The sequence below is a fragment of the Lepidothrix coronata genome, unplaced genomic scaffold (assembly GCF_001604755.1).
Source record: "Lepidothrix coronata isolate B3197 unplaced genomic scaffold, Lepidothrix_coronata-1.0 Scaffold55, whole genome shotgun sequence".
Taxonomy (NCBI): Eukaryota; Metazoa; Chordata; class Aves; order Passeriformes; family Pipridae; genus Lepidothrix; species Lepidothrix coronata.
In genome coordinates this window covers 391,815-414,302 of record NW_016690235.1, presented here as the reverse complement: position 1 = coordinate 414,302, position 22,488 = coordinate 391,815, and the positions used below count along the sequence as shown (strand labels likewise).

General features: G+C 41.4%; 1 protein-coding gene across 1 annotated transcript in view; it reads left to right on the top strand.

Moving 5' to 3' along the window:
- Nucleotides 1-19,756, top strand: part of SNX30 (sorting nexin family member 30) — a 47,477-nt gene extending 27,721 nt beyond the window's left edge. Inside the window, exons 4-9 of the mRNA XM_017816459.1 lie at nucleotides 729-887; nucleotides 3,281-3,476; nucleotides 4,113-4,312; nucleotides 9,906-9,992; nucleotides 15,263-15,415; nucleotides 17,576-19,756. Of these exons, the coding sequence (XP_017671948.1) occupies nucleotides 729-887; nucleotides 3,281-3,476; nucleotides 4,113-4,312; nucleotides 9,906-9,992; nucleotides 15,263-15,415; nucleotides 17,576-17,635 (855 nt within the window). The 3' untranslated portion in view covers nucleotides 17,636-19,756. The remainder of the gene's footprint in view (nucleotides 1-728; nucleotides 888-3,280; nucleotides 3,477-4,112; nucleotides 4,313-9,905; nucleotides 9,993-15,262; nucleotides 15,416-17,575) is intronic.
- The last annotated feature ends 2,732 nt before the right edge of the window (nucleotides 19,757-22,488 follow it).

The window sequence follows — 22,488 nt, the reverse complement described above, 5'->3', positions numbered from 1 at the left end:
ATGGACTCAAAGTAGTAAGATACAAGAGTGGATATGTTGTCAGACCTTTGTCACTTACAGAAGCATACTCAGGAAAGTTGTCTCTGAGAGATGACCAGGTATGCCTGTACTTCAGAAAGGATCCAGCCTGCACTACTCAGACACTTGCTGTGTCAAGCCTGCTTGTCTGTCTCTGCTCAATGTGGTGCTCTCACTAAGATTATCAGCCTTTTACAGGAGAGCCCTATTCAAAAGCTCTAAATTGTTCAGAGAAGGAGAGGGGAGAGTAAATAGAATTGTCAAATTTTCTGAGTTTATCTGCTCTAGGCAGCCTTGCCTTAGCATTGGGTGGTGGGGAGTGTTTATGCTGCTGTTGTGAATAGTGTGTAGCTCTTCTGACATCTCTTTAGAGCTGGATCTTGAACACAGATAGCAGTAGGGGGAACAATCTAAGCTATGCTGCAAGTACTTTGTGTGAGTACTGTATGGGCTTCCCTAGTGTGACTCTTAGCTGAAGCCACTCAGTAGAATTGCTAGCATTAAACCAGACCAACTAAAAGATAATTCCGAGCACGGCTTGCATCCCATCTGATGGATACTTCCTGTTAGCAAACGCAACGTTTTGGTTCCTGTTAGCAAACACAGCATTTCAGTTCCTGTTAAGACTGGTGCTTGATTGCTTTATTTCCAAATAGCAGAAGCAAGTTTTTGATCTTTTGAATCTTGTGCATTTTGCTTATCTCTGACAGCCTCTTCCTGAGAAATTTGTGGTGAAGGGTGTTGTTGATCGCTTTTCTGAAGAGTTCGTGGAGACAAGGAGGAAAGCATTAGACAAGTTCTTGAAGAGAATAACTGATCACCCAGTGCTTTCTTTCAATGAGCACTTCAACGTCTTTCTCACAGCCAAGGTAAGCCAGTAACTTGCAAACACAGTCCTTGACAGGGACAAAAAAAACAGGAACCTTTGCAGTCACTTCTGAAGTGAAGGTAAAAAGGCATTAATAAAACTAGATGTGCAGATCAGAACTTCCCCTAAAATATCAGAGAGTTGCTGGGAACCCTGAATATTGTGTGTGACGGATCCCTGACAACTGAGTGGATTCCCTTTGCTTGGAGGGAAGAGGAATCTGGTCTGCAGATGGACAAATTCTCCAGACTTGCTTGTTTTGTAGCTGTGTGCCTAGAACATACTCCTATTATGCCAAAGATGTTCAAAATTTAGAAAATTGTAGACTTCAGAATCCTTTTCTGGGGAGGAGGGAAGCCAGGGAGGAAGAGAGGTCTCTCTTGCACAAAAGCTTGCAAATTTCTTGGCTTTTTTTTGGTCTGTGCTTTTTATACTGCTTGCACTTGCTGCCTTCAAAACTAAGCATGGAGGCCTCATTCTCATTTGTTCTCAGTCAACAATTTCATGCTCATCTTCTGCATGACTCATGCAGCAATGGTGCAATTTTCTTTGGCTTTCTTTTGAACTGCATTTCAAATGAGACTGAAGGCCTGCGGTTATGCTTGGGTTTGACCGGATAGGTGAGGAGGGATATAAAAGCACATCTTTCCAATATCACATTAATCTAGCTCACTCAAATATGGTGTTTAATTTGAGCTCACCTCAGGCTCATGCTCTCCTTGCTGTTAGTGTGAGAATCAATCTCCATTGCTCTTTTATTTCACCTCCATGATGAACTTGACTGCTGAAATAAGCCAGAAATGCAGAATTTGTTTAGCATCGTGATAGTTAAATGTCAGATAACTGTGTTCTTCTTTTCAGCTGTCCAAGCATGATGCAGCTTTCTCAACTGCTTAGTCTTCTCCCGCCCCTGTAAAACGAATGTCAAGGGCTTTGTTCTCAGCTCTGAGCAGAGCTTGCCTAGAGACAACAGAGCATGCTGGGAGGTGGAAAGACAAGGCACGTGTTCTTGTGACTTGCTCTGTTGGAACAGTGAGGTGTCAGTCTGGTGTGCTAGGACTCCAGACTTTAGTTACTACAGAAAGTCATAATATCACCTCCTGGTTGAAAAAGAGAAACCAGGCTTTTTTTCAGGTTCCCTGCTTGAACCAGTAACAGACCAGAATGCTTGAGAGAGTGAGTGAGTAATTTTGAGTTGAAGGATCTTCTGGTGCCTGCTTGCAGGTAGTGCTTAGGTCATATGGAAAGCAAGAGTCAAGGAACTACTGCATTTAAATGCAAACATAAGTTAAAATTATAGTAGCTGCTAAGATGTCAGGTTCTCCTAATCAGACCTATGTTTGACTTATGTTAAGTACTTGGAAAGAATACCATAGTACATGTTTTGAAGATGGCTGCTGGTTTTGTTTGGGTTTTGGTGTGTTGTGGGTTTTTTTTTTTGTTGTGTTTTGTGTTTTGTTTGTTTGGTTTTGGTGGTTTTTTTCCTCTTTTTTTTAAAGAAGGCTTTTAGTGTAGTCCATATTAGCATGTCTGAATTCTTGACCTCTGTAGGTCTACTTGGTTTGAACACATCTCTTCCCCAGGCTGTATAGGATAACCTAGTTACAGCTCCTGTTTTGAGATGTTGAATACTGACCCCTGCTGGAAGGAGTCAGTCCATGCAAAATGGACAGCGTTTTTTGCTTACTAAAACCTTTTTTTTCTGATGTACTGTTAAGGTGAAATCCCTTGAAGATTGTAGGCAAACAGCCTTGTTACCATAGGTTATCTGAATGTTGGTTTGTGCAAATGTGTAAAGCGGTAGTAAGGAAGCTCAGACTTTCTGTGCAGGTAATGTAGCTACATCTGACCCAGCCTGAGCTGCACTCTGTCTTGCTGTACTTTTTTCTGTGTACAGTGTTTGCCTGCTCCTATCTGACCACACAGCTGGTGTGAAGGGGCTGGTTACTGAATGGGCATGTGGTATGTAGCTCTGTACTAGGTCATCAGAGCCAGCTGGTGCATTTGCATAATACTAGTGCTGTGGGCTATAGCTTAGAAGTACGTGTGGATGAATGATATGAGCTGTTTTGGTGGAACCAGAGCTGTTAATGTGGCTACTTCCCTGGTGGCAGTACAGGAACATGGGCAAGTCTGGCCATGTGCAAAGTTGAACTACTTAGTTATTTATACTGTACTTCATACCATTCTCCTGGATAGTTCATCTCCATCTAGGGGTAGTTTTGAAGCTGTGCTTAGCTGTACAGCTTGTACAAAGCGAGCCTTTGTCCAAGGCTACGTGTCATATGTAATCTCTTGCCTTCACAAGATTTGATCTTGACTTCATTGCATTAATCTTCCAATGTGGAAGTGAAATATTTATAAACATGCTCTGTTTCGTTTTTTAATTCCTAGGATCTTAATGCCTACAAAAAGCAAGGAATGGCATTGCTGTCAAAGATGGGGGAATCTGTCAAATATGTTACAGGAGGCTACAAATTAAGAAGTCGACCACTGGAGTTTGCAGCCATTGGGGATTATCTAGACACATTCTCTCTAAAGCTTGGTACCATTGACAGAATAGCACAGCGGATCATCAAAGAACAGTTGGGTAAGGACACAAGGTGCTCTATCATAACACTTCAGTCTGAATGTCCTGTCTCTTAGTCCAGTTGATAGCATTGATCAAGACAATTTGCGTTGATGATTCTGGTCTGTAATGTCAGACACAGAGCAAAACCTAATGCCCCTTCCAGATCTAAAACAAACCCAAAGCCTAACACAGTATTCTTATCTTATCCCAACTCTCCAAAGTTGCTCTTTTTATACCAACCTACTGTCTTACTAGAGTTATTTTTTGATAGACTTTTGGAAGGTGGAAAAACCTGTACATTCCATCTGGAGGAGTACAGATGGAATTCCTAGACGAAGATAACCTTTACAGCTTGTCTTGGCAGAACCAAGTTTTACATATGTTTAGAAAACTGACTTCGACTACTACTTCGACTAATACAAGAGTCTTTGTACTGGAAGTCTGTAGAAATGGCCAGCTAAGAAGGAGGCAACTTGAACGTGACACCCATGCAGCCATAGAGCTCTGTCTATTAAGGTGCCAACACAACACAAGTCTTGACTCCTTCTGAGGGTTAATGTTAGTCAAACTTGGTGTAAAATTTCTCCTGTTTGGTAGCAGTGTTTGCACGTCTTTGTGCCTTGCTCTTACTCTGTTAATCTGTGCTTCTTGCAGAATACTTGGTGGAACTACGAGAATATGGACCTGTTTATTCAACCTGGGGAGGGCTGGAGGTTGAGCTGTCAGAGCCACTGGAAGGGGTGTCTGCCTGTATTGGAAATTGTTGCACGGCTCTTGAAGAACTCAGTGAAGACATGACAGAAGACTTCCTGCCTGTGCTTAGGGAATATATATTGTATGCTGAGTCAATGAAGGTAGAGAGAGCCCTGTGGTAGAGAGCGTTGTCATTGTGTTTGCCTGGCATGATATATCAGAGGGTTTGTTCTTTTTAATAGCGAGAAATGCTGTGGGAAAAGCGTGGAAGTAAATAATACATTAAGTAGGAGGATGTTTCCATAGTCAAAACAAAACTAGGTGTGTTTAATAGCATAAATAGCATTATTGGTCTGCTCTGCTATTCAGTGAAGCTAAGGTCAGTATTGCAAGGGTGCACACAAAGTGTTGGAGAGCTGTTCCTTCGTCAGAGTGGCAGGTAGTACTTTATAGGAGACATCCTGTGGCTGCCTAGAATCTTTCCTTGAAGTCACAGAAAGTCAGTCATCCTCAGCTCTTCACTGCAGGGTCAGTGCCTGGCCCTACAGAATAGACAGCATTAGCAGCTTCTGTCACTTGTATGTAGCAGAGTTGGGTGCCTCCTTTCAGAACCATGTGTTCAAATGACAGGCACTGCTTCCTCTGTCGTCCCCAAACCCAGACAGGATGTTGTAAAGTTAAGTTCTGCATACCAACTAACTGCTTAAAGATGGTATTCTGTGACTCTTAATCTCTCTTAAGAATTTGATGCTTATGCAGAAGTAATAAAACTTACTTTAATGTGGGTTTTATTCCCTTCAAGTTAAGGAGCATTGGTAATCAGTCACATTGAATGGGGGAAAGAACTACTGAGTAAACTGCACTGAGAAATGAAACCAAAGACTTTAGTTTGTCTGTTAGAGCCTTTCACTATATGCCCATGGTACAATGTGTGTTAGCTGTCCCTCTATAGGGTACTAACAGACAAGTTCCTTCTGAAGACTTTCCACTTGGAACAACTGTACCAAGGCTGTGATATGCACTCCTTTACAGATCTTGTAAACTTACAGTCTGAATATGATAGACCTTCTCTTTCTTAATCTTAGTCTCATCCTGTACTTCTCAAACTGAGAATTGAAACAGATAATTTGCAGCTTTGTTTTCCGACCTTCAGGTGTTTAATTGTATGTCTCTTGTGTAGCTGAAGTGTTCTTGCAGAAGGCTTTTCACAAATTCCCTTAGTATACTCTTTGCTTTTGTCACTATAGTATTGACTCCAGCATAACCAAGATGTATTTTGTTTACGAGTCTATTGACAACAAAGTGTTGCTGGAACGGTGTGAGCTGTAGGAAGCCTTGTCTCAGGATGTTGGGACTGTAGGAAGTGGAGGTGGGTGGGATGTGCTTACAAATAAACAGTGTGAGTCTAGTAATTAAAGCTTTTAACTCAGAACATCTGGCTTTTGATGCTAGAAATGCCTCAGCCTACCAAAGATGGCATCTGAAGGGTCAGGCTGATATGTGAGAGGTGCTTTTCACAAATGTAGGAGGGGAAATTTTTTTAAGCTAGAAAGCAATGGTTTCTTTAGCTGAAGAGGTACTCTGGGCAGTTAAGCACCACTTACCACAGGCAAAATAGCATTAAAAATTTGTGTCTAGTTACATGTTGGCTTGGAGACCGTGCCATTCTAAAAGGGCTCTAAAAGGCCAGCAGGTAGCCTGACTGTAGTAAGTGCTGTTTAACTGCCTAAAGTACCTCTTCAGCTGAAGAAACCCTTGCTTTTTAGCTCGAACATTTTAGACTGTTGACTTGACTTTATAGGGCCGTAAAAGATTATGCTGTTTAGTGTCCAGCTTGGGCATCCTACTGGCTTTATGCTGTCTGAAAATTTGAAAATCAAGAATAAAATCTACTGTTAGCCAAGACAGACTGTTCCTATTTTCCTTCCTTCTCAAATGGCAAAACTGAACTCTCTCAGATCCTACGAAGTATGGTTTTCTTCTACTAGAAAGTACCAGTCTGTTGCTGTTTCTGCAGTGAGCAGCTACTGAACTGTCTTTGCAGAATCTGTTAACATTAAGTAAGTAACTGTAAAAGAAGGTTACGCTTGGAACGCAGGAGGCATTCTGCTGAAGGGGCTGTCCTCTTCACTACTAGTGCAGTCGTCTTCATCAGCTCCTGTGAGGGCTACTTGTGAAATGAAAGTCTGTTTTGGTCTTTCAGACCACATCTTTTGGACAGGGTACTTGGTGACAGCAAGTCTTTAGGTACTAGGAGTTCAGTGCAACCTTGATAGCTTTCTCTGTTGCACACTGTACCCCTGGTGTAGGTATGAGAACCTGATCTGTAGAGCAGTCTCTAGCTGGCTGAATGTCCCTCAGAGTAAGAGCTGCTATTGTTGTACCTGAGTGGGACAGCCTGAGAGAACTGGACATACGGGGGCAAAGCCCAGTAGTTCTGGTTGAATCAAATATTGGCTGATTTGAGGGAAGCCCTGTCTCTGGGTTTGTGTGAAAGATTTGTGAAAGTGGGGAGAGGCTGGTGGTATAGGCTTGAGATAAACTGTGTGCTGGTAGTGTCTAGGAGAGACCTTTTCCAAATTATTCACTCTCCTCAGTGCTTCTCAGGCCACACCTGCAATACTGTGTTCAGTTTCTGTCCCTGCTGTACAAAAAAAAAAGTGAATTAGTTGAAGAGGGTCCAGAGAAAGGCTACAAAGATGATCAAGGGACTGGGAAGCCTGCCATGTGAGGAAAGGCTGAGAGAGCTGGGTTTGTTCAGCCTTGAAAAAAGAAGGCTTAGGGAAGATCTTATCACCATGTTCCAGTATTTAAGGAGTGACTATGAAGATGATGGAAGCTCCCTTTTCACAAGGGGAATGTCCCTGGTTACTCCCAGGGACATTCTGATTACACACACTAGGAGAATTTTCACAATGAGAACAAACAGCCTTTGGAATAATCTCCCCAGGGAAGTGGTGGATTCCCTAACATTGGACACTTCTAAGATCCAGCTGGACAAGATCAAGCTGAGCTGTCTTGTCTAGACTGTGCTTTTGCCAAGAAAGGTTGGACCAGGTGATTATTGGGGTTCCTTCCAGCCTGGTATTCTATGATTTTATGACATGGCAAGAGGACATCTCGAATTCTGGTGCAGTGAGGCCCTGTTCAGCAAACATGTGGTGCCACATTTTTTGCTGTCCATTGGTGTTCCCCAGGGAGGAATGTGCAGAGGATGGACTCTGCTCTACATAATCCAGGGCTGATATTAAAATTCTATATGAACTCTGTATGCTTAGCATTGCTAGACTGGCTTATCAGATGATGCTATCCCCAGTGGTGTGTTTGGGCATTACTTTTAATGCATGTTTAAAGCAAGCAATAGATTAATAGGTAACTGTGTTTGTAAAGGCAGGCAGTGAACAGAGATCCTCTTGTGAGGTCTAGTCACAGTACAAAGCTATGTGGTGTGCAAATAGGACTGGAATTGAAATTTGAGAAAGAAGACTGATGGCAAACTCCTGAAGCTCTTTAGAAATATGGGCCAAGGTGGAATGTTTCAACTAAATACAAAATGGAGGAGGACCTGCCTTGCTGAAACTGAGCTAAATCTTTCTTGTTCAGGGAGCAGCGATTTAGTTCTGTCCTGAAATAGCTGAAGTGTGCTGGATGAGTTTTTTCTGTTTGGTGTTGGTTTCTTTTGTGTTTGTTTTTTGTTTGTTTGTTGTTTGGTTTTTATTTATTTTTTTACTTTTTTGTCTCTGAGACCTTAGCACAGTCCATGCAAAACTTCTACCAGTTAAGTTTCCGGATACTTGATGCAGAGTTTTTCATAACTGCTGCTAAAGCATTAGTGCATTGATCTGCAACTTAAAGGAGATTGCCTGGAGGTGCCAGAGGAAAACATTGTACAAGTGAAAGGGAGGGCAATAGTTTTCTCTTCGCTTACAGGTCGGCCAGTATTGGATACTTAAAACTGTATTCAGAAGCATATTGTTAATGGTCTACAGTGGATGGACATAAACACTTAAGAAGAAAAAAGACACCTGTCCTTTGAATCGTTTGCCTCTAATTGCTAATCATTGGCTATTCCTGCTACAGGTTCAGCTTCCTGCGTGCACTCCAGGCTTCTGAAGGCAGAATGCAATTAATTGCTGGAGGTGGTGGTTTTTCAGAGAAGAAAGTTCAGCTGACTCGGGTTCAAGTGGCAGTACAAAGTAGAAATACCTGTTAAATCTCTCAGACCTTTGTTGCATTGGTAACCTCAATCACTTAAAGGCCATCCCACATAGTTGCATACATTTCAGAAAAGAAGGGGAATGTTGTGGTTTGTCAAGCAAACACATTCAGTGGCATGCTTGATTCATCCCTGTGGAGACAAAAGGGAAGATTAAGGAGTTGAAGGTGAATTTTTCAGGTTTTCCATCTTTTTGTTGCCTAAACTAATAGTAACTTTGTGGATGGGGTGCTATTCCCATTTATCATGGATTGAGCTTTTATTAAGAGTGTTGATTGCAACACTCCTGGCTCTCATCTAGAGCAACTGCACTGTTGACCTTTTCTTGGCTTAAGAGGGAAGAGGGGGAAGATGATGATTAGTAGATACAGGATTTGTATTTCTTTAATTAGGAAACAGATCTTGGCTAGATTGGCTCTTAGAGACCTGACTACTCTTTTGAAAACAGATTTCTGGAGGCAGCAGTGGACATGGCTAGTCCTGCTTTACTAGCCATGTCAGAAACTGTTAAAATGACTAGTTATCACTTCGTCCTAATGGGGTAATTCCTTCTGGGTGGCAACAGGGGAGACTCAAAGTGTGAATTGGCCAAGTTAGGTAGCTGCAAGAGAATTGCAGATTTACAGGTGCCTCAGCAGTGAGTGTTGGCTGACTTCCCTCTGAGCATTTTTAATAATAACTTTGCATCAATTGAGTAATTAAAAAATACTAGTTCTTTGTGAAGACTGAAGTAGTAAGTTGCCTGCTCTTGCTGACACAAACTTGTTTATTTTTAGTAATATATTCCTAAAAAGACTAATTCCTGTGGTTATTTTCAAATTGTAAGACTGTGGTATTACCTTAGTGGAGCTCTTGTGGATGTAGTACAAGGTCTTTGGGTCTGTATTCTGAGAGTACTCTACCAAGAACATGTTTGCTGCTTGTGAAACTCTCTGGATCAGTTTATTGCTTTTCATGTAAATTGTGCCTTTTGTAATTTTCATTTTTTTTTAAATTAAACCAGCAACCAAACCCCCTAAACTGATCTAAAATAAAAGCTTACTTTTGTCCTAACATGAGAATGTAACAGCTTGCTATAAAGAATTCTGAAGAGTCTTTGTAAATGAAAAGGAAGATGTAATACCTTCTGTGGTGGTTTTCCTGTATCTTGCCAGTGCTGTTGTCTGTCTGCTGCTTGAGGATATCAAAGCTGAGTCCTTGTCAACTTTGATGCTTTTGTTTATATCCTGTTCATGGTAATAATAGGTGAACTGATGAATACTTAGGATTATGTTAGTGGTTTCATGGCAGCTTCTATCTTGCATGCCTACGGCTTATCCAAATGTTGAATTTTATCTGACCCTGCCAGCTTCTGGAGAGCAAGTACTCCTTGTTATTAAAAACTACCCCCTAAATACTGTAAGATAGGACAAAGTAAATCTGAAAGTCTGACTTTGGACTGAATTTGCACTTAACCTGTATCACTTTGGAGTTTCTTGCAGGCTGGGGGGAAGGATCAAGAGGATCTCTTTCACAGCTGTCTTTTCTCTTGCCCATAGAATGTGTTGAAGAAGAGAGACCAAGTTCAAGCAGAGTATGAAGCAAAACTGGAAGCAGTAGCCTTGAAAAAGGAAGACCGTCCAAAGGTTAGCACTCCAACTTACTCTACAAAACCAGCTTACACTCACACTACTTCCTGAAAAGAATGGAGAAGCGGAACTTGCTTTTTCTGGGTCTGGCGGCTTCTTTGCAATATAAGCAGTTTCTAGCAGAACAGAAGTTTGTTGTTGTCAAACTGATGTGAAATAAAGACCTAGGTATGAATGTATATAACTTGTCTAGCAACTTCTGATCTTCCACAATTCAGAGCAGGGTGACTCTGTAACACCTTAACAGCCAGTAATCGGTTGGAGTGTTTAGTAGCAGGGACTGAAGCAGTGGTAGAACAGTCCCTGGTGACTTAGCAGTATGTCAGCTAGCTGAGTTCAGGTCCTATCCCTGGCACTGTGGAACTGTATTATTCTAGGACACTGGTTTTGATTGTGGAAGACTGCAAATTTTGCCACTTCTGCTAGGGAGCTCTACTTCTGTGATGCTGAACAGACACAACAAGTGTCACTAGGTGACAGGTTTTAGCTGGGCTCCATGCAGAAGCAAAGCTGTGAACTGACTTGCTTATGCTGACACCTGCTTCTGCACGAAGCAAGGTACAAGAGACTTTTCTTAAATCACTGCAGGTTTAAATGGTGATGACAACAGGGTTTGTTCCCTTCCTCTGCTTGGAGGTTTTTGGTTCCCCTTACATTTGTATTAATAACTAATGAAGAACTTCCTAGTATTAGGACTACTGTACAGTAATCTTACAGGAGGTTCACATATTATTTTTAAATCTAAGAAGCTGAAGAGGATGAGAGCATAGAAATGCAAACTAGTATTTTTCTGATCTTGCGTCTCTCATGAACTTCAAATAGTGGTGTATTAGGTGTTTTACAGTGTTCTTGTATTTTGGTCTTTTGCCTGCCCCACTGCTGGCTGCTGTGGTATGTGCTCTACTTCCTCAGTGTAGCTTTGTATAAGGAGGTATTCTAACAAGTTGTATCTAGGATGGAGGGAACTAAATCTAGCATATCCAGCAAGCCAGTTGAGGTTTTTAGGTGTTTGACTTTATCAAGATCTTGTTGTGGTGGAATTGCTGAACTTTGGTAATCTCTCACCTATTAAAAGGCCTTTGGATCTCATATCTCAGTGGGATTATTGTGTAAAATGCAGCACTTAAATAGCTGTCTTGAGAATTTTTGAAGACCTGCATCTCCTCTCCAGAGTATAAGTGTATTTTTTGGCAACTACTTCTACCTTTTTTGTAATGTCAGTAGTTTTGTGTCATTTATAAGATGAAGTTGAACAAATTATATAGAACTCCTTACATGTTCATAAAGTATTATCTCATGGTTTTCAGATCCTTTGGGCCTGGAGGAAGTGCCTTTGTCTGTAGGAGCTGGTAGCTCAGCGCTGTGCCTAGCACCCTTCTTACATTCGATGTGGTCTCCTGGCTGTGACTTGCTGGAAACTAAAAGCAGGCAGAGGATCATGAGCTGCAATTGTGGAATGGCATTTGTGTTCCTTGTACTTGCCAATTTGGTAGAAATTATGTAAAATAACCCCAGACGAAATCTTACAGGGGAAAAAAAGCTTAGGTTTGGATCATGAAAGGAGGGCCTATGGCTACTTGATAATCTCTTCCACTAGAGGGCATTCCAGGCCTCGCTGGGCACATACCCAGGCTGGCATCACAAAGCTCTTCTCGTGTCATTAGGTCATTCTCACATTGAGATCATCTGTTTAGAGCTCACAGAAGGCTTGTAGGGCTGCTGTAAATGTCTTTTGGCACGTACTGCTCAGAACGCTGGAGTTTACACCAAAAGCATAATGATTGTGGTGCTTAACAGAAGCATCACAGTATTAGTGCAGAGTCTGCAGCCTTTCAGTTTCTAGTAAGTGCAGTGGTGAAGTGCTGCTTACCCGCTCCTGACCCATGCTGGAGCTGATTTTGCAGTAATCCAGCAATGCAGTTGTTGTGACCCGCCGCAGAAGGGGAGAGTCTTGGTCTATTGGGGCTGGGGTAAGCCCTCCCACCAAACTCAGAGATGTTATGAGTTATACACTTCCACCACAGGTGGGAACACCTTGTACCTCCCTAGGCCGGGGAGTTTTACAATTTATAGTGTCACAGGACATGTCATGAGTCTCTGACATCTCCTAAGACAGTTGCAGTTGCCTGTTGTGTCAGCATCAGTCCTGGTCCATCATGGTCTGACATTTGAGATGCTTAGCCCAGGCTGGATGCACAGAGTTATCATGTAAACAGAGGACATTGGCATGATAAGAGGGATTCTCCCACCTTGCAGGATTTGCCTCTTCTTAACCTCTTCTCTTATCTGGAAATCCAGTTTTGTAGTTTCAGTTATGCATCTGCACCCAGGATAGTTGGACAATGGCACCCAGTTGTCTGATCTGAAGGTCCTTTGGCAGTATTTAGGGAGGAGTGGGCTTTGCTGGGTGAGCAGCTGCTTCTTTTCAATTTGTAAGAGTCTTTTGGTGATCTTAGAATTTGTAAGGCATTAACTGTTTCAGTCTCTTGACAGGAGTGAAGGAGAGGTGTGGTTTCCTTTTGGTGAGATGAAGTTCACCTCTGATGACCTAATTTCTGTCTGCCTCAAGGGTTTGAAGTGTGTTAGTCTATGGGAACAGTAAATTTGGCAGTGCAGAACTTGAAGTTGACCATATGTATTTACAGAGGGAAAAAAGCCTTGTAACATTATCTATTTCCAGAGAATGAGGAAAGTAGAAATAGCATATGCTATTATTTTATATTAATATATGCTGGACTTTTTCTGCTTCAGAATGATTTGTTACTTGGTCCTCTAGAATTTTAAAGTGGACATGCCATCTGTACATGACCACACAAAATTATAGATGTGAGGCACACTTAGTTTTTTAAGAGAACAGAATCAATGTGAAGAGGATTAGATATATGTGTAGAACTTCTTATCATATAGTAAGGTGACCAGACTCCTGAATATACACTTTTATACTCAGTTCATGCCTGCATATACATCTCTCCTAAGTTGAAATGGATTCACTAAAACAGTCATGGGCCATTGAAGAGTGTGTTGGAGTTGAAACCAGTTATCATGTTGGTTTTGTGGTTTGTGGAGTTTTTGAGCTATTCCAGTAGCTGAGAAGAGACATCGGTAAGAAAGTAGCAAGTTCCCAAAGTCCAGTCTACTTTCTGCCCAGCTCTTAGTTGCTAGCTAGTATTTAGTGTCTCTACTGGTAAAAGTAGATAAAACCATCAGCATTGATGTCTTTGCACTAGTGTTTAAACATTTTATAAGGTGTTTAAAACCTGTTGATTAACTTAAAATTTTGTTTCAACTACTGAGTTGCAAATAATGTTCTGGGAAGCCGCAGTTTTGTAAGGAAAGGCACTCCTAAACAGGACTGCTGTTGTGCAGACACTGCTTTCATGTGGAGTGGATGAGGAGGATCACAAGGATGCCTGTGGAGACTTACATGGAGTTAATTGCTGTTGTTCCTTAATGAGAGCATATGTGACCCATTTGCTGACCACTGGGTTGTCCCTGTAGCTCTAAATTCGTACAGCCCTCTCAGTCTGACCTGCAGGAGAAGTTGCTGAGAGAAAGAACAGATTTTTGTATAGCTTCATTGTGGTTTCAGATTTTGGAAGAAGCAGCAGCAAGCTGGTGAGTGCTTAGAAGCTAACTTAATTGCATTGGGAAATCTTACGTGGTTTGACTTCCAGACTTCATGAACCTTTCTCTTGATAGCCTAACCTTTCCCATTAAGCAGAGTACTTAAGATGCAAGGCATACTTGCCTTGAGGCGAGCATCATCTGAATTTTCCAGCCATAGGCTTGGTAGTTCTTGTCTGAAGCTTATGAGAGAACTTTGTCTGGAATTGTAGCAGTGTGAATTCTATAGCCAGCAGTGCTCAGACAGGGTGGGAGAAAAGGCTGTCTACTAACTCCCAAACTGCCTGTAGTGTCTATTCAGTTGTTTGAATAAAGGGGAACTCAAATCCCATGAGTATGAAGAACTCCTGTGTCTCAAACAGCTTTATTAGAGAACAGATGTAAGATCTTCTCTGAGTCAATGTAATACTTCAGTGATCACCCCTTACATACTGGAGAAGCACGGTTGTTATGTTTCTGCCTAGATGGGCCACCTTGCCAAACTGAAAGGTAGTAGCACACCTCTAGCTTCCTGTAGTTACCTATGAAAAGCTTCTTACATAGTCTGTTCATCTTTTTCCTTCTCTTAACACCCTTCAGAGAAAAAAGGAGTTTACTGAAGGTAAAAAGTTCTGCAAATGTTCTTCATTTTGCCTTTTGCCTTTGTGCAAGTCACAGCTTTCAGAGCAAAAGTTTACTTCTCGTGTTGGTACCACTATGCAGGGGTTTCCTCTTCTGAGGTCATGGGCTTAGTCTGCATGTCCTTACAGGATTCCTCTGTGTGGACCATGCAGCATAAGGAGAAGGGAGAAAAAGGTGTTCATGGGCTTCTTGCTTGAAGAAGCACTTGTAAATTGTTCCTATGATTGCCTAACATGATGTTAGTTAAAACATGAGCAAAGAACACCATCTTAGTTGGCCTAAAGTGCATGCACTTTGGGCCAGCGATTGCTGTCATAATCCATTTAAATCTCTACCTGATTTGCAATAGGCTGTCCTTCAACATTTCTCTCACTGTTTTTGTATGATTGTGAGCCCAGTGTTGAGCCCAAAGGTATATGAGCCAGTCCAGAGTGATGATCATTAGTGCTTTCCAGTTAGGAAAGGCAGCCTGTAAGGTTAAAAGTGGAAGCTAGAAACTAGAGGCTTAGGAATTTTATTCTTCAGTTCCTAAGAGAGAACACTTAGATTTCTTATCCAGCTTTCTGGATAAGCCTAAATGTTGATTATATTATACACACTGGTGTAAATTGGGAAATGCCTAGTGCAGCTGTAAATGGGAAGGAGCAAGGTTTTCTGTGGAGCTGTAGCCAAGCTGCTCAGTTTAAGCACTTGGAACTGAGCCTAGGTACCCAGCACTTACACCAAATGCTTTTCCTCTTTGTGTGCTTCTAGCAAGTCCTTCCTCCACTTGCCTCTATATCAGACCTGGAGATGGAAAGCACAAATGCTCACCACCTCAAACAGCAAAGAACAAATCAAGCAATCTCATATCCTCTCTAGTTCAGAAATGTGGCTTGTCTCCCCACAGCCATAACTGAGTTTATTCAGGGTAACTCCCGGTGAACCTACCTTTTCTTCTGTGGTTTTGCTCAGTAAGGTTTGAGCTAATTCAGCAATCTAGCACTCAATGACAGTTTTAATCTTCTTTTCTTTTGCTGCAGGTACCCACAGATGTTGAGAAATGTCAAGACCGAGTAGAATGTTTCAATGCTGACCTGAAAGCAGATATGGAGAGATGGCAGAACAACAAAAGACAAGACTTTAGGCAGCTACTCATGGGGATGGCAGATAAAAACATCCAGTACTACGAGAAGGTATGTGTCACTGTTGGAGCATTGGCAAAAATAAGAGAAGTTTATTTTCCTATGAGGTGGTGATGATTCTTCAGGATATCTTCACACTGTCTTGAAGATAGAAATATTAGACATCTCAATTAGTTCTCTAGTGCTATGGAAGCTGCTCTTTGTCATCAGCTTAGTGTAATGAATTACTGTTCATGGTAAAGTCATCTCTGTAGGACTAGTGGTCAGCTCTCAAAGAGCATTTCATCATGCATGCTTGTCTGTTTTGCACTCTTGAATTGAACAAATTACTGAGCAGCAGCAGTGGTGATGAAAAAGACCAAAATTGCATGTTCTAGTAATACTACCAGAGTAGAAAAATCTCTCAATTCTGCCTTTTATGAACAAAACTGCATGAGTTAATACACATCCATGGACTCATATATAGATTACACTTGGTATATATAAATTATTCTAGTCTCTGTTCCTTTGTGCATAGTTTAGTCCCGTGTATGCTAGTCCTGAAAATACCTAGCCAGGTGCCTCTGCTCTTTTTCAGTTGGTGCATGTGTACCTGAGATTTGGTGTCAGATTTTTTTACTTTTTTATTTTTAACTGAAAGGGCCTCAAGGCCCCATTTAACTGCAGATACTGCCAGTCTAGTTTTCCTGCGTGCTGGAGCAGTGCAGCCCAATGCAGTGGTTGATATCATAGAATCCTAAAATGGTTTTGAAGGGACCATCTAGTTTCAACCCTCTGCCATAGGCAGGGGCACCCGTAGAGCAGGTGGCCCAGAGGCCCATCCAACCTGAAGTAAAACACTTGCAGACATGGAGCATCCACAGCTTCTGTGGGCAACCTGTTCCAGTGTTTCCTCATCCTAATAGTAAAGAATTTCATCCTAATAATCTAATCTAAACCTGGCCTCTTTCAGTTTAAGGCAATTGCCCCTTGTCCTATCACTACAAGCCCTTGTAAAAAGTCTCTCCAGCTCTTTTGTAAGCCCACTTCAGGTATATTAAATATTTAGGACATATTAAATGCTACTAGCGTCATGCATAGCAATATACTTCATCTTGCCTATTTGTTTTTTCCACATCTACTTTACAAGCTTCTTCCTAGTAACAAGCTAGGTTACTTCTCTGTGTATACAGTACCTTTTCCCCTTCGATTGTCTGTCATGTCAGTAGTTCATAACTAGTCCCACAGAACTTCCTTCATCCTGGTCTCTTCTAAGGTGCTGTGGAGGAGGATATTAAAGACTCCTCTGAACATGCAGCAGTGCCTCTGCAATTGACATTTAAATCTGTTAGTTTTGCTCTTAGCGAGGAAGCTTTTTTGGTAGGAAAGCATGTAGTCACTTCAGGGTACACAACTAGAAATAATTACTCACCTGCAGTACAATCAGAAAGTTTAGAAGGAAGATGTATCACAACACTAATTTGTGGATGTAAGAGCTGGTGATGAGTTTACCCATTCCCAGCATTTAATAATAGGGATTCCATGATCAGTTTGACTTCTGAGCTTTGAGGTTGAAAGATAGTAACGACACACAGTACAAGGACTGAAGTTAAGTACACGTCTGGGCAAATGACTCCAAAGCCTGGAGTGACTTCCTAATAACCCAGAAGCTAGACTCCACTTCTAGTTTACTATACTAGGCACTACCAGTTTGTCATTCAGTGGAGTCAAGTCCCAGAGCTGTACTGGAATACACTGTGTCTCAGAACTACCTTCTCTAAATGCATGGGTTTTTTTCAAATAAGTTTGCTGGAGGTAGTCTGTAATAGCTACCATTGTGTCCCAATCAGCCCTACCTCACAGTAACACTACAGAGATGTACATTTCTACTAGCAACAGTTTGTCTGTTTAGCTGAAAGCTGTGGTGTTCTTCAGTGTAGAAGAATCTAGATTGGTGTTTGGAAATCCCAGGTATTCTGATGATTTCTAATGGCTTGGGCCAACTGACAACTTTTGAAAATGTGAATTTGTTTAATTTGTTTGGGAGGTGCAGCCACTCTAACACCTTTTTTTGTTGTTTGAGATTTTGGTGGGGTTTTTTATTTCTGTACTAATCTGTGAAGAAAACAATAGGTTTTCTTCAACTTGCATTCTGGTGATGTGGAAGAGTTAGTCAGAAGTTACAGATTTAACAAATGGGTTTTACATCAGTTCTTGTATTTCTTTCTTCAGTGCCTTACGGCGTGGGAGTCAATTATACCACTATTGCAAGACAAGCCAGAGACCAAATAAGAAGTACCTTCATGGACAGTCTAGCACTTCTATGCTCAGTACCACTAGACATACTGGAACTGTATGAAGGACTCTTTTTTGTCAAGTTAACTGAAATGACAGCTGCACTTAGGCTGGAACAGACGCTCTGAAAACTATTTGAATTTTTTTTCCTCAATTTTTGTGTTTAAACTGGGGTATGTTTCATCTTTTTGAGTTATCTTGAATGGTTCCTTCTTTATCCTAAGGAGTGATTGGGGTTTCATAGTGAAAATGCATGGGGATCTTGATAAAACTTACCTCTCTAGTCTGGAAGGAACTGATGAGTGGAGCACTAAAAAGATGAAAATAAAACTCTACTGCAAGGTGCCATATGACATCTTTATTACCATTCTGTTTTGTTTGCTAAAAAAAAAATAATAATTATTTCTATGATACTGTACTCCCTAACCAATCCTTATCTTTTTTTTTTTTTTTTTTTGAATAGACAGGGAAAGGCTGGGAAAGAATATTTTCTGTTTCACTGCAGCCCATATGCTCCCTCTGAATAAAATGGTCTCTGGAGACTTTTCTGTTTGGGAGTTGGTCTGGTCTTAGAACATACCACCACCACCCACAGATAGCCTGTGGTGCGAGCATGAACTGTGGTTTTTGTGAGTGTGGCATGCTGTTGGTTCCTACTGAGTATCGTTGTTTACCTTGGTGATTATGAAGTAATGTCAGTTGGCTGAAGTGTACTTGTGACTGACTTGGGGATTGGAATCAGCCTAGCTGCAGGAATGAGCTGAACAGCAGCCTTTCAAGGGCCCCTTTTATGGGAATAGTGGAGGAAGTATGAGTCTTTAACTTTTCTAAAGCTAGCTCCAGAAGTTGCACGGTGCAATTCTCTTGGACCATGCTTTAAATATGGGTTTTACTAGAGCCTCTTCAGGCTTGGTCACTTAAGATGCCTGCTGTAATAAAGGTAGGACTCTGCTTCCTCTCCCTGTGTGTTTTTTTTGCAGCAGCCAAAAAGTGTCAGATGTTTGCTTCCACTAAGCATCAGCGTGTGTGAAACTTGCCTTAAATGGCTTGGTGGGAGGTAGATGGGTACCCTGGTAGGTACAGAGTGTTCACACCTGTCTCTGCTGAACCACATGGCAAGTCTTTTAAGAGACTACTTTCGTTACAGATCTATTTTCTTAGTAGTTTTTATTGGCCTTTAGAAATGTAACTGCTTCTGCAAGTCCCTTTTTTTCTTCTTTCTCTTGCAGTCCAACCTCAAGTAAATGCCGATTCGGTGTTGGTGGCCTTAGGAATGCTGATGTGATTCCCATGGTCCTAGAGTCTTGATTTAACAGCATGCAAATAAATCTTTTTTAACCATCCTAAGGGTGGGGTTTGGGGCTTGTATCAGTGTAATATTTGGATTTGAGGGAATAAATAACTCAGTGCTTACTGCTAAATTTTAGTGATTACTTGATCTCTGTTAACATTCTTGCAAAGAACCTGAGCAGTAATTGAGAATGTCCAAATTCTGTGTTCTCCTGTGACAACCTATCGGGTTTGGAATTTGTCTGTTTTGGAATTTGTCCCTTCATAAACACCAAGTGAACCTGCAGCCTACTCAGCTTGTTGGCTTTATAGCAACTCAAGATGAGTTATTGCAGTACTGTGGTAGCTCTCAGGCTAATGAGGTGGTGCTCTCTGAATGAAAAAGTCAAGTTTAAGACATTTTAAGAGGTCTTCCTTTTTGATTCAGCCTTCACTGACAACTCTCTGGTACTAAACAAACTATGCTTCTTGTTTTAAACTCAGTTTGTCTGTACACTTATGTGGTGTAAATGAGAATTCTGCATTAAGTTATTGTTAGGTTCAGAATAACAGACTACTCTTGTTGTGCAAGGGAAGTACTTAGGGGGATCATCTTGAAGCAGTCTTTCCTTCTAGAATAAGCACTTGCATACTATCTAAGAGTCTGACCTTCAGGGTTACGGTCTTACCTGTTCTCCACAAACAGAGATCAACATAATTTTGGAGTTGTTTCCTGCGTGGTAAATGGAATTTTGTAGTTGACTCTACAACATCACTGGGAGTCAAGCAAAATATAATTTGAACTAATACTTAGTCAGTGTTCCCTCCATCTTATTAAAAAAAAAAAAAGGCAGCAAAAGATGAGTAGAAAGATTGGTGGGTTTTTCCTACAAGTGGTTTCATCTGATGCCTTACAAGACTGAGGTCCTATTCCCACTTAGTTTTATGTCAGACTGAAGTGGGTGTTGGTTCTGGGGGGTTTAGCAATTAACATCAAAGCTGTGCATGAGAAGCATAATGGATGTGGAGAGTACCAAGTGAAGTTGAAATCAACATGTAACTGTTGAGGCTGGAGATGTTGAACATCAGCTTGAATTTTATTCCATCTGATGCCACCGATATTGTGGTATGGTTTTTAGACTTGTCCTCATCCAAAGCATGTTTTGATTTCAGACAAATCCCTTTCTGGCTATGCTGCTGGAAAGGCAGGCACACTTTGCACTTCTCGGAGTATGTGGCGCTGTGGCAACTGCAGGTTGATTTGGAGAAGAGGCTGGAATGTGCATGTCAGGCATGCATGGCCACTAACAGGATATATTACATGGTCTGAAACACTAAAACATCTCTTAAGCCTATACAAGGAAAGTAAAACTTCACGTTCAAAAGAGAAGTCCTCTGCAAGAATCGCCACAGTGTAAGAATGGTGTGTAGTGGTGAGTCTCAGCTCCTATGAGCTATGGAGTGGTGTCTTTTTATGAAGAGCTGTTGTTAAATCACAAGGTAACTGTGGGAGAGGCTGTGAGGTGTGTGGAGGATTCCTGACTGTGATATTTGGGGCAGCCAAACATGCCAGTCGGGAGAACTACAAAAGTTACAAGAAATTCCTCTAAGATGTACAGAGTAATACTTGTAAAGCCTCACATAACTGCTGCTAGTGGGAGGTTGAGACCTGAACTGCTAGAGAAACTCGTGACATGTTATCCTGTAATTATTACAGGATATGAGTCTTTACTTTGGATGGCCCAAACTTTCATGAGATAAGTAAAAGGTCTTGGTAAAGGGAAGCAGGAGTAGTGCGGAAGCTTCATCTTTGAGTAACTTCTTGAGTGTTAAGTCACTTAGATCACGCTCTGCATATGCACCAAAATGACATCAAAAGTAGTTGGCACCCTTGTTGTGAGCCTTTGTAACACATGGTTTCTTCAGCAGTCCTTAAATCAGCCCAGCTGTCCTCTCAGTCCATAGCCAGGCCAGGGTCCCTCTTGGAGGATACTAATTCGCTGCTGTCCTGGTTATTTTTGGGGATGTTTGTTTCTTCTCTTAAGTGGCACCAGCACAATAAAGCACTTGTTTCTGTGCTCAGTTATGGACCATGCATTGTTCATGTATATCTTTACCAGGCTCTAAATCTTGCAATAAATATAGATGTTAAAACACCATGGCTTTTTCAGGTACACATTGAAAAATGAAAAGGTGTAGCCCTAAAGACACAAACTATTCTGATGCGAATTGTATTAAGGAATAAACTATGGATTCTTCACTGAAGTCTGCTTGGATTTTTGTTGCACTAATGCTTGTTCTAAGGATAAAGTAGTGTGATAAGTGGTAGAAAAAATATCCATGAAGCATGAGCGGCAGAGACAGTTCAGTGGAGGTACTGTGCAGTAGCCTTGCAGCAGTGACTCTGCATAGCCTGTTCATGATGCATGTTGCTTCAGGTGTCCTGCAGATGCCAACATACAAAAGAATCCCCTCCCAGACCAGCAGGGACTGTTCAGTGTTTTAACAGGAGCCATGATTTTGTTAAAACTTGTATAATTTAACTGTATATGGTTATGATTAATGTTGCATACTGTTTAAAATCCTGGTGCTGATAACCCCTGAGCAAAATTGCATAGAGTAAATTAGCTCATTAGATGTTCAGTCATCTTAAATTCTCAAGGTAGAACAGTTTTTCCTCTGGTATATTAACTTTTACTACAATAACCAATATGTAGGGAAAGTAGGGACTTTTTTTTAAGATAGGGGAGTTGCTACTACTTTGAGATTATTTTTGTTTGTTTGTTTTGTGAAGTAAAACTGGGGATCACAGGAATCAACTTGCCTTCTGGCAGACTGAATGTTTAAAAGTTTTTGGGAGTGCTGTTTAACCAACTTTACAGACTAAAGTGGCAGTGCTTAATTCTGTGCTTAGCACTTTGAAGTCTTGCTGAGGTGTCTGACTCGTACAAATACTTAGTAATGAACTGGATAAGTTTTAAGGTTGCATGCCTAGGGCACAGTATTTGTGCAGAAAATAATGCACTTTCCAAAGAGGTAGACGTAGATCAGCCTTATATAAGAGGCATGCTGAAACAATAAAGGCTGGTCACTGTCCTACACTACTTTGAAGGTCTTGGTACTATATGCTTTGAAGCTAAACCGTTTCCTTAACTCTGCTGCTGCTGAGATGTATCCATACCCTCAGATCAAACAGCAGGGTTGGGGCCAGTGCCACATTCCCACTGCACAGGGAGGCAGGTTGCTGACAGTCCTGTAATAACAAAGAGCCAAAGGGCTTTTGTCTGTAGTACACAAAAATAGAGAAGCACCGTCCTTGTTCTCATTTCCTCTGTGCCTACATCCGTCTGTCCCTCCTTAAGGTCTGGAGAGTTGGGCCATGCAGTTTAAAGTAAGCTGGCTATGAGCCTCACACATTGTGTTGAAGGGGTCAGTGGTGGGGACCAAAATGGTGCTGGCTCATTATCCAGACTCTTCTGGTTTCAACCTCTGTAAATCCACTCACCAGAACTAGAGTCACTGTTCATACCATTTAAAAACAAAATGAAAGCTGTGAAAAGACTTGTCTCTGTGTGAATTAG